Source organism: Nannospalax galili, unplaced genomic scaffold (genome assembly GCF_000622305.1).
Source record: "Nannospalax galili isolate Female #2095 unplaced genomic scaffold, S.galili_v1.0 scaffold833, whole genome shotgun sequence".
Lineage (NCBI taxonomy): Eukaryota > Metazoa > Chordata > Mammalia > Rodentia > Spalacidae > Nannospalax > Nannospalax galili.
In genome coordinates this window covers 298,997-315,998 of record NW_008333374.1, presented here as the reverse complement: position 1 = coordinate 315,998, position 17,002 = coordinate 298,997, and the positions used below count along the sequence as shown (strand labels likewise).

The 17,002-nt window shown below is 52.3% G+C and overlaps 1 protein-coding gene across 2 annotated transcripts; it reads right to left on the bottom strand.

The window, feature by feature from the left end:
• Positions 1–625: 625 nt before the first annotated feature.
• Lsr (lipolysis stimulated lipoprotein receptor) lies at positions 626–16,342 on the bottom strand. Of its 2 annotated transcripts, XM_008828006.3 has the most exons (10): positions 15,966–16,342; positions 14,684–15,028; positions 8,357–8,476; positions 5,277–5,330; positions 4,589–4,735; positions 2,003–2,167; positions 1,867–1,926; positions 1,635–1,772; positions 850–1,472; positions 626–755 (listed from the first exon to the last, which is right to left on the bottom strand). In XM_008828006.3, exons 1-10 carry the CDS (start codon positions 16,057–16,059, stop codon positions 720–722), a joined length of 1,782 nt encoding a protein of 593 aa, XP_008826228.1. In that variant the 5' UTR covers positions 16,060–16,342; the 3' UTR covers positions 626–719. The 2 variants fall into 2 exon arrangements, with proteins under 2 accessions (XP_008826228.1, XP_008826229.1); XM_008828007.3 differs by lacking the exon at positions 5,277–5,330 and having other exon boundaries at positions 15,966–16,341.
• Positions 16,343–17,002: the final 660 nt, after the last annotated feature.

The window sequence follows — 17,002 nt, the reverse complement described above, 5'->3', positions numbered from 1 at the left end:
AGAATAGCTGAGCATATGTCTCTCCACTGAAAACTGTTCCTCCTGTCCCATAAGCAAATCCTTTTCACTGCCAGCATGAGGATAAGTGATGTCAGGTCTCTCTGGTCCAAAGGGCTTGTAGTTGAGAAGCTGTGTTCTTATGGAACATTCATGTATTCACTGATTTACAAAAAGGTTTTTTTTTTTTTTTTTTTTTTTTTTTTTCCTCCTTTACTGGAGCTGCGCGCGCGCGGCGGTGGCGGCGCGGTCCCGGGGTGGACGCGCGCGGGGAAGGGGGAGGGCAGCCCCGGGGAGCGCGCGCGCTATCTCGGAGGGCTGCTGGGCGGGAACGCGCGCGCGCCGCCCCGGGTCTCAGCGCTGGAACGCTGGCCCGGCTGGAACGCCCCGAAACCCGGACGTGGGGCTGAGGTCGCCGGGGCCTTAGGGATTGGAGACAGTAAAGTAGGTCCTGGGCGGGGGCGGAGCTCCTGGAGCCGCGCGGCGCATGCGCACGTCGGGGCGGGGCCGCGGTCCGGCGCGCACGCAGTGACCGGGCGGAGGCGGTGAGAGGCACGTACTCCAGGCTCAGGCAGACTTCCTCCCTGGGTGTCTCGCTTCGCACAGCAAAACAGAGCTTAGACTTGGAACTTGTGATCAGAGATTTTATTAAGCTTGGTGGGGAGCTTCATCAGTATTCCAGCTTAAAAAAAAAATAAAAAAGCTACATACAAAACGTGGGGTTAGACGACTAAACTTTCCCGACTCAGAGCCAAATTCTGCAAAGAAAGAAAAAGAAGGGTGTGAACTGGGGTGGGCTGGAGGAGAGGGGCCGCACCGGAGGGTGTGAAGTCGGGGAGAGCCGGGGTTCACCTTCTTCATCCTCCGCTCCCGGGAAGCCTGCGAGTCAGTCTCTGAGTAAGGCGGAGGAGCTGGGGGGTAGTAGGCCTCCTCTTCCTCTTCCTCCCTGGGTCTCCTCCTCTCCCCTGACCCCTTCTTCTTCAAGGCTTCTTCAACTAGCCGTCCATCATACTGGGGATCCCGGGACCTGGAGCCACCATCCCGCGGATCCCTGGATCGCTGGTACTGGGATCTAGGATCCGCAGATTGGTTCCTAGACCTGAAGTCGTCATAGTGGGGATCTCGGGAGTGTGGCTTGTCCCGAGGGTCGTCTGGGTCATAGAGGTCATCGCGGCTACGGCTCCTGGGGGGTGCATAGGCCCGTCCTCTCCTCCCACTACTTGGGGGAGAAGACCTTCCTGATTCTGTAGAGCCAGGCCGGGTGATGTCATCTAGAGCATCCACGGAGCGGGCCCGGGGTCGCCCGTACCCCCAGCCACCCCTTGGCCGCTCTTGGGGAGGCTCCTGCTCCCACCTCCTAGGACTCCGGGGGGAGTGGCGATCCCACTCCTCATCCCGGATGGGGGTGAGGGCAGGACCCCTGGAAGGCCGAGATCGCCAGTCGTCTTCGTGGAGGGAGGTGACTTCACTCATGGCTGTAGGGAAGGGGGATAGCTAGAATGGGTCCAGCCTTGTCATCCAAGGGCTCACATCCTCTCCTCGGGGCACAGTAGGGAAGGAGGGTCTAAGTGCAAGACTGGCAAAAGCATCCTTGGGGCATGTTTCCTACCCCCTCAGACCCCAGGTCTGAAGCTCACCTCGTTCCACACGGCCATTGGGAGGGCCAGGGCCAGGTCGGGAGGGATCAAAGTTAGCCAGCTCCTTCTCCATGTAGTATAGGACTCTCATGGAGTCGTCCTGCTGGCTAGCCTGGATCCTGTAGCCACTTCGGACTTCTGGGACAGGAACAAACAAGGTGATGGGTTTAGGAGGCTGGATGCATACCCATCCCCCTCCCTCCAACCCTCAAAAAACAAAACAGGTTCTTACCTGAGGCCACACTGCCATCCACATCACGAAGCAGGGGTACCTGGGAGCTGTGGCCACCCACTATGGAAGACCGGTTGTCAGTGACTGCCCAGTCTCCCATTCACTCTTCCACCCCTAGCCTACCCCTTGGCCTCACCTGAGCTATTCCTGTCGAAGTCTCCAGGGTAGCCATTGTAGGTAGGGCCCATGGGAATCATGGCTGGTGGTGGGGGCGGAGTCTTGGCAGGAGAGAGGTGGGTATAGATGCTGGGCGCATAGATGCTGGGAACTCCTGCGGTGGCTGCTTTGCCCGCTGCGTAAACTGGGAGGGCAAATTGGCAGGAGACGGTGACATTGAATCATGCTGTTCTATACTGTAATAGGGTCCTGGGGTGCAGGGGCCTGCCCCTCCATTTCTGTAGTACCCTAGGCTAGGGGACACAGCCTTCACTGATTCCCTACTTCCTGTCTAATTCCTCGTGGAGCTTTGAGAATAGGGGTGAGCACTGGCAGCTCAGGGTCCCAACCTGACAGTATATTTTGTTTGTACACATTATGGTGGTTTGCCAACAGCTGACAATGAAAAGGTTTCATGGGGAACTCCTGAGCGGTAGTGCGTATGTAGGGATGGATGAAACCCAGAGGATCACACATGCTAGGTAAGTGTTTTACCACTGAGGCACATCCCCAGGTGCTTTTTAACTAAATGTTATCTTAAAACAAAGTGTTAGTAAGTTGTCCAGGAACATCCTGAATTCACTCTATAGCCAAGGCAGGCCTTGAACTTGTGATCCTCTTGCTTCAGCCACCAGAGTAGCTGGGAGGACAGACCCGTTCCTACTGACAGTAGTAGGCAAGTCACCCCCTTTAGATAAATACAGCCCATGTTCTGGGCCCACCACTGTTTCTCCTTCAGCAGTCCAGCCTCTGCTGTAGAAAACTGAACCACATAGGAGATCCCGTGGCCACTCCACTGTGCTTGCTAAGTCCATCCCACCAAGTCACCTCCTAGACACAGCAAATGGGAGTCAGGCTGCCACACACACTCAGGTGTTAACTTCCTGCAGGGCAATGCAACAGAGTATCTCTACTAGGGTTCCAACTCCTGGCCACACCCACTCCTACCCACCCAGCAGTGTAGGCTAGACAGCTCAAGGGAAAAATTCTTCCTTCTCCAGGGTGGATCCTGGGTCCTGGTGGCTATTCCTGCCTCAAAAATCACTGGATCCAGCCAGACTTAGTGGTGCAGGCCTACAATCCCAGCTACATAGGAAGGAGCTGAAGCAGCAGGAGGATCACACATTCTAGGCCTAGCCAGCCTACAGAGTTTTGGTTTTTGGTTTTTTTTAATTTGGTCTTTTTTGAGACAGGGTCTCCCTGTAGCCCCAGCTGGCTGGAACTCACTACATAGACCAGGCTGACCTTGAACTCCTACAGATCCACCTGCCTCTGCCTTCCAAGTGATGGGATTAAAGGCATGTGCCACCACGGCCAGCTCAGTCTACAGAGTTTTAAGGCCCGCCTAAGTAACTTAGATTCTGTCTCAAAATTAAAATAAGGACTGGAAATATAGCAGTTCAATGAAAAAGTCAGGGCCCCTGAGTAAGTCATTTCCCCCTTGGGACCCTGTAAGATCAGAGGCACCTCGATTTGGAAGCAGAAGATTTAAGTGCTCAGCTCTGTCCATGAGGAACCCCTTCATTAGTTCAGGTGACTGGCCAGGCTCTAATTAGCAGTGGGAGTCGAGAGAGGACTTTCTCAAGTGAGGAAACAGGTTGGCCACCACTAGTGGCTACAGTAAAACTGGGTGTGGTGGCGTATGCCTATCATTCCAGTACATGAGAGGCCAGAGGATAAAGTTCAAGGCTAGCCTGGGCTACACAGAGCATATTTACAAACAAAATGATTCAACAGTAGCCAGTAGCAGGCAAGGGTAGAATGATAGCCTGGTCCTGGGGGCTCTTGCAGAGGTCCCTTAACCTCAGAACACATGAGGTTGAAAGCCTACAGAGAAGGGAACATGGCTCCTCAGAGGCCAGTGTGCACAGCAAGGCTCCCTAACCTGTGCCCCAGCCTGACGTCACACATGCTGCTGACAGCAATGCTGAACAGCAACACGGAACACCTTATCCAGATCCACTAAGTGCCATGCCACATGAGCCCCCACACTCAAACCTCTACATTCCCTCTGTACTGTGATAGCTACAGTGAACCCTATTTTCCAGGGGGAGGAAACAAGTTGGGGAGGAATGGGCCATCATTAGACCTCTGGGTGTGTCAGACACCTAGCCAGCCTTAACACCACACCTGCCCAATCTGGTAACTGCTGGTTCTTTTCTGTGGGCTGTGCACCAAGGTTTGGGGCTATCCAGACTGACTCCTGGGGAAAGCTAAAGAGGGCCAACAGTTTGGTCCCCAAAGGAGGCATGGGGGGAGGAGAGCACTCTCGTTTTCTTTCCCTCTGTCTCCATCATCTCTGATCCCATTTCTAGTCCTACCCCTCCACAGGTGCCCACTGTGATGTGACAGGCTCCATACAAAACGTGCAGTTTGAGTGTATGCTCCTTAAAATTTGCTAGAATGTTTCGGTACTATAAACCTTGTTTCATTTCTTACCATTCCCTTGAGGTTTTTGTTTTGTTTAGATTTGTTTGTTTGAGACAGAGCCTCATGCTGGCCTGGAGGGCAGGCACATGTGCCCAGCACAGAGGCTGAGTGGGGATGGCAGGTTAGGGGCACTTACGGGCCTCAGGACAGCAGCACTTTTCCGGGCAGCAGGGGCACCTGACATAGCAGCAGCAGGTATGGGGGCAGCACTGGCACCAGCAGATGGCCAGGAAGAGGAAGACAAGGAGGCCGGCCAGGCAGACCACGACCACAAAGAGCCAGTCTGTAGAGAAAGAACGGGCCCTGAGCTGGGAGGCCTAGGGGAGGTAGGTGGGCAGGAGACCCCGGCTCCACAGTCAGCTCTGGAGCAGGGGGCTATCTACAAAGCTCAGAGAACCTGCAGCTCTTGATTCTCTGTGCCCCAGATTGGGCAACAGGACACTCACCCGGCCTCCCCCCATGCCCCATGAAAGACCGCAACCGGGGTTCAAACAGACAAGGCAGAGAGCAAGGCAGCCTGGCGGGAGCAACACACAGAGGGGCCTTCAGAACGGAGCAGAACCACAGCCCAGACCCAAACCCCCAAAGGACACAGCGGGTACCAGTCACTCGAGTCCCTTGCCTACACCCCAGGAACCTCCTACCTCCTCAGCCAGCCCAGGCCACCCCAAGCCCATACCCAGGTCACTAAATACTACAGAATGGGGCAGGGTTAGTGGAGGTTCAGTGAGCATGATTAGGGAATGGGGGATACTAGAAACAGAAGCAGTATACCACAGCCCCCCCACCAAGAGAAGCCCCACCGGGGACTCCACCCCCCATACCTTCCAAGGGCCCCGCCCCCAAATCAGGGAAGTGCTCATTCATTGAGGTCTTGCCTGGAGGGACAAAAGAGAGACGAGATTATGTTGGCGAGGGGCTGTTGGCGAGGGGCCAGCCCCGGCCCCCACCTGCAAAAACGGCCAGCTCTAGCTGGTTAGCGGAAGGCACGCCCTGCATTGAGGAGACAGCCTCTAGTGCCCTAGGACAGTCCTGGCATGAGGGACATGCCTTCCACCGTGCAAGGCACCTTTCACATCAACCACCTGTTCTCTCTGGGCCTGGAGGGCTCCAGCATGCATGCCGGGTCCTAAAAGATACCTCGCAGCACAGGCACTTCATCTCTCCCACCTACACAGGTCCTGTCATTATATGGAATTCCAATCCAGATGATGGGCTGAGTGAGTGTCATACTCTAGAGCCCCTCAGAATACTTGTTTGAGATAGGGGCTTATAATGTAGCCCAGGCTGGCCTTGAACTTGAAGCAATCCTGCCTCAGCCTCCAGAGTGCTGGGGCTACAGGAAAAAGCTACCACACCTGGTTCAAAATGTTTTAAAATACAAAGAAAAGGTCCAACCCCTCACTGAGATGCTAATGGCAGCTGATGGCTATTGAAGAGTCACTTTTCTTTGGGAATGTGGTTTCTTCTACAGGATGGCCCCACGCCCATGCACATACAGGAAGCACTAAATGGCTCCAGTGAGTGGTAAAAAATAGGACATTAAGATGGGAGATGTTAAGTATTGGAGGAGTCTGGGGCAAGAGTTGGATGTGGGGAATGGGAGTGGATCTGACCAAAACACATTATATATGTCTGAAATTTTCAAAGAATATTATATTAAAACTAAAATTTAAATACCAAAATAAAATATGAAGAAAAAGTATAATACCAAGTATATAATAATGAATTACCTTTATATCAACACAATAATAAAATACAGTGTGTGTGTGAGAGAGAGAGTGAAATGCTGGGGCTTGAACCCAGGACCACATAAATGCTAAGTTTGTGCTTTATCACATAGCTACACCCCAGCTCACAATATGAAAGCAAATTAAAATCATTATGTGGTCCTGGACTGGTCCCCAGGAAGGCTCATGGACTGAGTCACACATGTGTGTTTCCCAACCTAGTCTGTGCAACTCTCTGGTGCCATGGGAACTCTGTGCCCCACAAACATGGTATCATGAATCTACACACGCTCTCTCATACACACAGGCACACAACTATGGTTCTACACCAACACACCTCTCTCCAGAGCGTGTGCACACTGCAGAGGCACATGGTACACGCGTGTGATCCCAGCAGCTCAGGAGGCTGAGGCAGGAACATCAGGAGTTCAAGCCAGTCTTAACTACATAGCGAGTTGGAGGCTACATGAAATCTTGCTTCAAAATAAATAGGTAAATAAAACAACCAAAAGCAAAATGTGGTCAGAGGCCAAAACTCTGCATAATGACACTGGACTTTTTCCGCTCTCCTCTCCTGAGGACACAGCTGAAGTCTCCATAGGCTTCGGGACACAACAGCGCCACCTTGGTAGCTGAAGGCTTGCCCTTGGTTATCCTGAGATTTCAAAAAGTCCCCACTCAGCCAGCTGTGGTAGTGGATGCCTGTAATCCTACCACTTAAGAGGGCAGTGGATGTAGGAGGATTGCTAGTTCAAGGTCAATCTGGGCTACACATGAGCCTGTTTCAAAAAAAAAAAGTTCCCAATTCAATTTCTAATACAGTAAGAAACTGGGTAGGCCCCACAAAAACTGGAACAAAACTTCTGAGAACCTAAAAAATGCTGAGGGCTGCTGATGGTGCCTGTCACCAGAGGTCCCTGAGTCACTGGTGGGCAGGTTCCACCTGTGAGTGGCTCAAGCACACTGGACCCTGTTTCCACCATGCACTTGATCACAGATGAGGACTGCTATGTACAGCCCCGGCTTCTCTGACATCCAGCCCTCGCGGTCCTCCTAGCTCATGGCTGGCCCATTGGCCTTGTTTTAGACACACTCAAACTTTGCCACACACAGTACCATCCAAAAGAGACAAAGGACAAACTTTGTGTTTTAACAAGGGACTCTGGTGCACTGTGGCCCTGGAGATGTGACAGAAGGTGGGTTCAGCCTCAATTACACCACTAGCCTTCCAGATCCAGTGTACACAGAAAATACTCAAAAACAAAAAATATGTTTTGAGGTGGTTTTTGGCCTGGAGTTTGCTATGTTGGCCAAGTTGGCCTTTGAAATCCGCCTGCCTCTGCCTCCTGATATTAAAGGGGTGCATCACTGCACCCCGCTTGGTTTTCTTGTTGTTGCTTTTTTTTTTTTTTTTTTTTTGGAGACAGTCTCATTATGTAGCTCAAGTTGGTCTGAAACTCAATTGTATATTTCAGGTTGACCTGAAATTCACTGTGTAGCTCAGTGGCCTAGAATTCTCCATTGTATTAACTTGACCTCCCAAGTGCAAAGACTCCAGCTCCTGGCTACCACACTCTCAGAAAATGCATCCACACTGCCCGCATGTACAGACTTGTTTTCCTTGCCTGATCAACAGTGAAACAGTGTGCACTGTAACACACTTTGATTGTATCAAATAGTCTAAAACGAGAAGGATATTAAGTTCTGGGTAAACACTGCCATTTTCCCTAAGGAGCCTGGAACATTCCCTGTGGATACAGAGAGGTTCTCACTGCCATGATCACTGCCCTGTATAACCCCAGCTGGCCTAGAGTCTGCTATGTAGACCAGACTGGCCTCGATCTCATAGAGATCCACCTGCCTCTGTCTCCAGAGTGCTGAGATTAAAGGTGTATGCCACCACACCTGACCATGTCTGTGTTTTTAAAAAACAGAGGCTAGAGGTCGGTCTCTCTACAATTACTGGCTGATTTGAAATGCCATGGGAGGGGTTCTGCCTGGGGTGTGGGGCGTAGAGAAGCCCAAGTGACTGGCAAGTACAGAAAGGGGGAGAGGAAAGCAGGCGACAGAGCTCAGCACGTGAGCTGGAGGACCGATGGAGGACACACGAGAGTAGACAGGAGGATCCATTCCCCCTTCCCCTCTCCTGGGCTCTCAGGCCCAGCCCCACTCACCCAGGACGATTAGCTCAGCATAAGCTTCGTTGTTCCCATCAAGGTCCTGGGCTGAGACCACCGAGCAGTAATACACTCCGCTGTCCCCCCAGGCTGTCTGCTCGAAGGTCAGGTCAGCATCTGAGTGAGAAGGAGACAGTGTGAGGACACTCCAGGGGAGGGGGTGCCTAAAACTGGCAGGGCCTGAGACCCCCTTACACCCCAAGAAAGGACCAAGGGAACTGGGCTGAAAAGCAGTCAAGTAAAAATTAAATTAGGGAGTTTTTTGTTTTGTTTGTTTGAGATAGTATCTTGCTATGTAGCCCAGGCTGGCCTTCTCCTACTTCAGCCCCTCAAGTGCTAGGATGACAGGTAGTGTCATCCTGCCTAGCTAAAATCAAATCATTCTTCAAAGAACACACACTTTTATGCACTGCTCTGAACACAGTTTGTTTCAAGAACCCTAGGCACCAGGCACACTGACACAGGCCTGTAATCCTGGTACAAGCCCTGAGACAGCAGGGCTTGAAACCCAGTTTGGGCTACAAAGACCCTACATCTAAATAAATAAACAAGCAAGGGCTAGGCTAGGGGTATGCCTGAGAGGTAGAATGCTTGGCTAGCCTGAAGAGGTCCTGAGTTGGATCCCAAGCCCCGGAGGGGGTGGAGAGTGGGGGCAGGGTAGAATCTAGGAGATGGACATCATTATTTCTGTGGTTTTAGAGGTAAGACATCTGGTGTGGAAAGATGACCTAATCCGGCCAAAGGTGGGGACAGTCTGACTACAGGGCCTACACTTCCAAACTAAAGGCATTCTCCCTACCAACTTACAAAGCCAAAGTCTGGTCTCTCTCATCAGACCTGGGGGATGGGTGCAGGCAGAGCCTAGGAAGCAGGGCTAACTAGGCCAGATCCCAGATAGGAGATGCTGAGGCAGCAGGAGGAGTGTGTGTGACTGGGCGTAGGAGAGACAGTGACTCTCCTAGTTCCAGGCCCACCCCCTCCTCTTTGTCCCCACATTCCAGGTCAGTCCCAGGGCTTGGGGACGCTCTGGTCAGAAAGGAGCCCCAGGCAAGGGGCCTGTTAATTGCACTACTAATGAAAGTCTTTTAGCACATCCGGTTTCCTCTCTACTCCTAAGGCCCTAATTAGTTACATCCCTTCAGCCATCTACAAAGGTAGGACAGGGCAGCCCCTGCTTGGTGACTCTACCTTAAAGCTGAGCATCTATCCTAGCCAGCAGAACCCGAGGGGTTCAAGGCTACTGTCATGAAGCCAGGGTCCGCATGACAGCCTGTCAACCACAGCTGGAGTAAGAACTATGGGTCCCTAATCCACTGGGACACCAACCACTAGGGGAGGGCTTGAAACCAGAACCACCCGCCCCCCAGTATCTCACAGTGTTCTCCACAACACCCCACAGGCCATCCCAGGCCTCCAAGGCACTTGGCATATTCTCTAGTCACTGGCTATGCCAATGTCACCATCACCTTCACTCAAGTGGGCTCCACCCATGTCTGTTCTCAGCACACTGGCTCCCACAGGCCTCTGCCCTCATTCTCCACACCATCCTATCAGACTGCTCCAGTCTGGTTCCTTCTTTGCACTCAAGCCTCAGCCTACAGGAGAGGAGGGCTCCCAGGGCCACCCCAACTTGCATAGATAGCTTCCCTAACTGACTGCTCAAGTCTGTCACCCTGCTCAGGTGCCAGCGCCCACTTCTGCCCCGTGACAATGCAGTCAGCTTCTGTCACTGCTGGCCAGAGCAGGGCCTGGCCACCCGTTTCTCCACACCTTTTGTTCCTTGTCCCAACAAGCAACAAATGGCTTCTTTGCAGCTACATTCAAATAAAAACTGACCTCATTCATTCACTATCCAGCAGTGCTGGGGGTCTGGTACGCATGCCTATTATCTCAGCATTGGGGAGGTTGAGGCAAGAGGATAGAGTTTGAGGTCAGCCTGGAACATATGGGGAGATGACCTCAAAAACTCCTGGGAGATGGCCCAGTGTGGTGGTGCAGCACACCTTTAATCCCAGCACTTGGGAGGCAAAGGCAGATGGTTATCTGTGAGTTCGAGGCCGGCCTGGTCTACATAGGAAGTTCCATTGTGAGACCTTGTCTCAAAAAACAAAAACTCCCACAAAAACAATAAAAAAATACAGTCAACAAATAACTGCACCCACTGGTCCAGGAAGTTTCCAACACATCAATACTAGAAAGCAGTGGTTCTCAGTGTGGTCAGGGGGAGGGGGGGGTCCTGGGGTTCTCTACCCTACCAGGGGCTCCTGCAGTCCAACTTCTAACAACACTAAGACATGACAAGCCTTTCCCTCTTGACCATTCAGGAACATTCAACTCCATTTCCCAGGTGACAAGTAATCTCACAGTAGACATAAGCAGCTTGGGAGAATCTTGTTCTTCTACTGAGTCAGAAGTTAAGGAGGCTTGAAATAGAAAGCACTGCCAATTATCTTATTTCAAAAATTGGTTCTGGTTTAGGAAAATTTAGGGGTCTTTTTTCCTTCTTTTTATAAAAGAAAGATACGTTAGTTTTTCAATGGGCATATTATCTCCATTTAAATTATCTTTAAAAATCCTTCATGGTGGAAAGCTTGCCCTTACAGAGCTTAGATTCTGTGCTTAGCATGCATGAAGCCCTGAGTTACGTCCACAGTACCACATAAACCCAGGCATGGTGTCATGCCTATAATCCCAGCACTGAGGAGGTAGAGCAGGAAGATGGCCATTTTGACGGCATAGGGAGTTCAAAGCCAACCTGGACTAAAAAAAAAAAAAAAAAAAAAAAAAAAAAAAAAAATTAATCAGCTATCAGCTGGCGATAAACAATGTAGCGCAACTGACCCAGGGGTGACCAAAAGTACTAGGCATGGAGGCGGCAGGGGGGTGACCTTCAAAACAAGCACGGAAGACCCAACTCCTGTCCAAGGCCAGGCATTTAGCCACTGTTAACTAAGCTAGTATTATGTGCAAGACCCCTTTGCGGGCATCCACCCTTTCACAGAAACCTCAAAAACTCGGTAACTTAGACTGCCTAAATATTCCAGATTTTCTTCTGCACTCTTTTGACCCATGATTTTCCACTTGTATGCCTGGGGTATGTTAGTGGGTGATGGGCGCTATGACTTGGGGCCCCTGTGGTTCCTGCTCTTGGACCCACCATGAAGGAGGCCTTGGGTGGATGGGACTGGCTGGCAGGCCAGCAGGAACTCATCAACTCAGCTGTGATGCTCCTTCAGCTCTTCATCTCCCATGGGCCTAAGGCAGGGTTGTCAATGAGATTCTGATCATGTCTCCCTAATGCCGGTGTTCAAGAACAGGACCTCCTGCCATGGGAATGATTACATAGGTCAGACATTACAACCAGCGTCTCCAGGCCCAGATCTGGGTCATAATGTGTTGTATTTGGCCTGTATGTTTTCAGAACCTATGAAAAATAAGGCTTTCCGGCTTCTTTTGATCAATCCTGAAGCCTGGGCCCACCTCCTTCCTGCAGGGCACACCCTGTTCCTGGTCCCCACTAGCCCTGAGATCACAGGGGGTAGGCACTGTTTCTATTGTATAGAGTGTGGGGCCAAGAGGATGGTCCTCAATGGGAACAGAGGCTGAGCTCCTTCATGGTTATGTCTCGATTTCTTGTCTATACACGGCAGAGGGGAGCCCCGTGATTTCAGAGGTCCTCAGGGTCCAGTTCAGTGTTGCCCAGAATGTGGGACACATGGTACCCAAGCAGCCTGAGGTGGTAACACCAGAGCCTCCCATGTGATGCCCTACATCCCCCCAAAGCAAGAATGGAAAGGAGGCAGGGTCCACCCTGGGCGATGGATATTTGTTTTTTTCAGTTCTGGGACTTAATCTAGATCCTTGCCCATGTTAACAAGTATGTACCACTAAGTGGTCCAGGCTGGCCTTGAGCTCGCCACATAGCCCAGGCAGGCCTTGGACTTTCCACCCTTCTGTCTCAGCCTCCTGAGGAGCTGGGACAACAGGTCGCACTTACTTTCACTCTTAAAAACCCAAATAGTTAGTGACTTTAGGGTCACTACTGAAAGTCTCCCTCTTCCTATCCTCAAAGCTGACGAGGAAGGAAGCTCTCATGCTACTCAGGTTCCTGAATGGACAGGGGACCCATGGACAACCAGCTGGAGAGACCTAGCCTTTGAAGATTCTGGGCCATAAGGCTCCCTGTAGGATACATCCTCACCGGCATTCCTAAACTCTGTGCCCAGCAAAGGAGAGTCAGTTCTAGCCAGTCTTCAAGGGCATTCTCTATATTTGGGGTGTCCTAATCAGGGAATTCAGGCCTAGTGTGAACCGCCCCCCATCTCTCCCCAATCTCAAGGACAGTTGAAAGCTTAGGGCTGAGTTGCCATGGAGATTCAGGGCAAAGTCTAAAACAGGACTGGCAGGCCCAGTCCCTAGAACTGTGCCTTTCATCTATGCCCTGATAGAGGGGGAGGATGTGCTTTACAGCCTGGTCTCTGGGAGTTTGCAAAGCCTTCCTGAAACCCAAGAATTAAATCCAATCCTTAAGGCAGCAAAAGGATCTATCCATGACCTTTGGGAGCCCAAGTCACTCCACACAAAACCCCAGAAGTTCTTTTCTTTATACTCAGTAACTATCTGAAATCTCCCACCTTTTTAATTTTTGGTTCTCTGAGATAGGGTCTCCTATAGCCCAGGCTGGCCTTCAACTTGCTACAAAGCCAAGGATGATCTTAATTCCTTCCATGTCCCAAGCCCTAGGATTAAAGGCATAAACCACCATGCGCAGTGCTCTTGTCCTTTTAATCTTTTAAGTCTGCTTTTCATTATCAGTCTCGCCTCTAGAATGTATTTTCAGGGCAGCAGGAGGGCCCTGGCTATTCTGATCACTGCTCAGTGTCTGTAACAGCACCTGGGACACAGTAGATCCTTTGACAAAACACTAAGTAAATAGCTGGGGGGAGTTGGGCTCAGTGGTAGACTTCTTACCTTGAATCCACCAGTGAGGGGCTGGGGGCATGGCTCAGTGGTATAGCACCTTCCTGTCTAGCATGTACAAGGCCCTAGGTTCCATTTCTAAGACCACCCGAGAACAAAATGAATGAATGACTTTTCCCACTGCTCCATGCTTGATCCTGACAGCCATTTGTTAACAGGAGGTGGCACTATGATTAGAAACCCCGCTGTGCTGAGTTTGAGTCTTTACCATCTGTGACCCTAAACAAGCTACCTAATCCCTGTGCACCTCAGTGGTGTTAGAGTCCACTCAATGGGAGAATGAGTGCAAGGTGCCAGGCAAGTCACAGGCCTTCTCCATTAAAATCACTTGTCCTTGGGTTGGACGCCTCACCTCTTGGGGCCTGCTGCTCACTCCCCTGGGTAGAGGACCCAAGCTTAGAAACTAAGTCTAAAGTGACCAAGCTGGACCCCAGCTGTTAACTCAGTTGTGTAACTCAGCAAATCATTTGTCTCTTAGAGCCTCTGAAAAAGGACAGTAGAATGGGTTCATTCAATTCCTGTGTGGTTTACCTGAGTTAATCCATGTAAACCCACACTGTGTGGTTTACTTGAGTTAATGCTTGTTAACCCATACTGGAGCCTGGCATATAGGAGGCCTTTTGGAAATTGTTACTTTTAAATTTTTACTTCTTTTAAGGCAAGGTCTCATTACACATGGCGCAGGCTGGCCTTGACCTCAAAATCCTCCTTCCTCAGCCTCACAAATGCTGGGATTACAGGTGTGAGCCACCATGCCTGGCTCAAGTTTTATTCCAATTGCTGGTATTTACAGTATTGTTATAGAATGAATCCCTAACTCTCTCCACTTAGTTTTCCTTACCTACAACCATTTGATACTGTATATTGAGTCTGTGTCCCTTACAACACTGTGAACTTCATGGGATCAGTGATTTGGTAGTTTTCCAGAGCCAAGAATAAATCTGGTATATATAGTGGGTGCTCCATTGTGGAATAAAGGGATGGGTAGAAGGATGGATGGATGGATAGGTGAATGAATAGATGAATGGTGGATGGATAGGGGGATGGATAGATGGATAAGAGGATGGATAGATGGGAGGATGGATGGATAGATAGATGGATTGATAGGCAAATGGATGGATGGGTGGGTGAGTGGGTGGATAAGATGGATGGATAGAGGGATAGGAGGATGGATGGGTGAATGGGTAGATGGATGGACTGATAGATGGATAGAAGGATGGACGAACGGGTGAATGGATGAAAGGTTCCCACCCCTCATGGGTCCATTCAGACAACAATACTCAAGAGCTCTCACACCCTACCACCCATGCAGGACAGCCTCCTCCGCCACTTCACCCCACATACTTCCTGTGATAGTGATCCTCCTGCCTTGGTAGTAGTCTCCCAGGGTTACAGCATTGCCCTGCTTGGTAGCCACCACCCTGACAGTGCGCACACTGTCCTGGCACTCCACGTAGGGGTTGTAGCCAGGGTTGCCAGCTGCCAGCTGGGCATTGATCTGGTTGTCCACACTGGCAGGGGAGAAGGCATCAGCAATTCGGTCACGGCAGAAGGACTTGTACTTCCAGATCACGATGGGAGCTGTGAGTGTGTTGGTCATCTGGTAGGTACAGGGCAGGGTCACAGGCTGGAACAGGATCACTACATGGTAGGGGTCAGACACGGTCACCTGGACGGCACTGGCAGGGGCTGAGGACAAGAGCTCAATCAGTAGGGACATCTGAGCACAGGGAGGTACCACACAGGGTGAGCAACACCTCTTGACTGTTTTCTCAGAGCACCTCGGGTACACATTGTTCCTTAATCCCAGCGACAGACGTGGTGAGGCAGATCCGATAATTATGCCCATTTTATACACCCATAGGGCTGAAAAGTGATAAATGAGGCCACACGGGCCAGATTCCTAGAATGTTCTGTCCATCTCTGGCTGGCTCTCCCTTTTTGCAGTTCCCAGAGGGCAAGCCCAAGTCTCCATCAGCCTCTTTCCCACCTCTCCCTACACAAAGTCCTCTTCAGAATGCACACTCAGATGCAAAAGGACCCCCGGCCAGCAGAAGATGGTTTGTGGTTCAAAAGTCCACCCTTCCAAACTCTTATGTACAGATACTGCGGTGGCTACAGGAGGTGGGTGGATTGGGGATTCCCCGATCCCACACCCACATCAAGCCCGGGCACTGTTTCTTGATCTCTTCCTTCAGGAAGCGTCTGATCCAGCCCTGGAGTGCCTTCTCCCCGTTACCCCAACACTTAGCAATACGTAGAGATCTCGGGGTGCGCCCAAGATGCCACAGTCCCGGCCTCTCCGGTGATCAGGGAGTCCCCACTCCTGCCCCACAAAGGGTCCCTTTCTTCGCGTTGCCCTCGGACTTAAGATCCCGGGAGTTTCACTTCCTGTTATCTCCCAACCAGGGTGGAGGGGCGGATTGGGCCAGACGCTTTGGGTAAGTCCTTTCATTCGGGCACACTGGGGTCTCCCCACACAGGCCAGATCTGCGCCCTGGCACGAGCCATCCTCCTCCTGGCTCGGGCTCCCCCAGGGTCGCTGAGAACCGTAGCCATTCAACCATTTCTGTAGTGCCCTCCCCGCGTCCCACAGCACCCGGGCACCCCCCTCCCCACTCCTTACCTGGACAACAAGTGATAAGAAAGAGCCATACGAGGACCACTGTGACCGGGTGGGAGCCGGGGACCCAGGCACGGGCGCTGGCAGCCGGCGCCATCGCGGCCGTCTGGGCGCGACCGAGCCCGCGTGTCCCCTCCCTAGTACCCGGAGAGTAGGGGGCGCGGTGAGCACCAAAGGCCGAGAGGGGTGCGCACTCCTCCCCTTCCCGCTTCCGCTCCTGGTCCCTAATCCAAGTCCATTTTCCCACACTCGAGGAGTTTTAAACAACAGAGAGAACTTGGACGAAGCGTACGCTTTCGACTTTCCGGGGACAACTTGCGGGGTCCGCCGTGACTCTCCGGGTCACTCCACACCCCTGCGCGCTCCCGGGAATGGATCCGCCCAGGTACACAAGGGTGGGAGCCCCGGGGCAGGGCTTGGGGGTGGGCAGCGGGGGAGGGGCTTGTCCGCCTCCCTCCCCGGAAGTGGGCTGACTCAGGTGCGCTCCTGCCCCCAGGGCCTAAACCAAGTGACCGGATGGCCAGGAGGGGACCCGCGTCGGACGCGACTTCTGCAGCGACCTCCTGCTCTGGCCAGAGCTGATCTCCCAGAGATGCGCGGGTACCGAGGGCCGCCGGGGGGTGGGTGGACTCCACCTGCTGGGAGGGGGCGGGCCCTGCTGCGCACCTGTTCGCTCTGGATACCCACCCCTGCTCCCCGCGCGGGTGGACCCGCCTAGGTGCGCCCAGAGGGGTGGGGCGAGCCGAGCCAGGTCCCGGCTGGCTGAGGAGTGTGGGTGACGCCTTCCTTCCCATTCCCGCCCTGGTGGGGGAGGTGCTGCGGGCTTCCTGCATTCCCCGCGTTGGGTGACTCAAAAACTCAACGGAGTCCCCCAGACAAAAAGTTCTGGCCCTGCTGGGAACGCCCATGAAGAGTCGACTTCGGTAGTTTCAGCTGCTTCCACCTCCTTCTAACTCGGGGTTCGCCCCCTCCCTTCCCCTCGGGCATCAGTGGATCCAGGTCAGGCTTCCGGAAGCTCTGATGCCTAAAGGGGCTGAGGG

Excerpts from the sequence above, each read along its gene's own strand:
- Lsr (XM_008828006.3), bottom strand. The coding sequence starts at position 16,059 with ATGGCGCCGGCTGCCAGCGCCCGTGCCTGGGTCCCCGGCTCCCACCCG. Across the intron at positions 15,029-15,965 it reads TCTTATCACTTGTTGTCCAG|CCCCTGCCAGTGCCGTCCAG; the intron begins GTAAGGAGTGGG and ends TCTTGTCCTCAG. Across the intron at positions 8,477-14,683 it reads GAGGATCACTATCACAGGAA|ATGCTGACCTGACCTTCGAG; the intron begins GTATGTGGGGTG and ends CTTCTCACTCAG.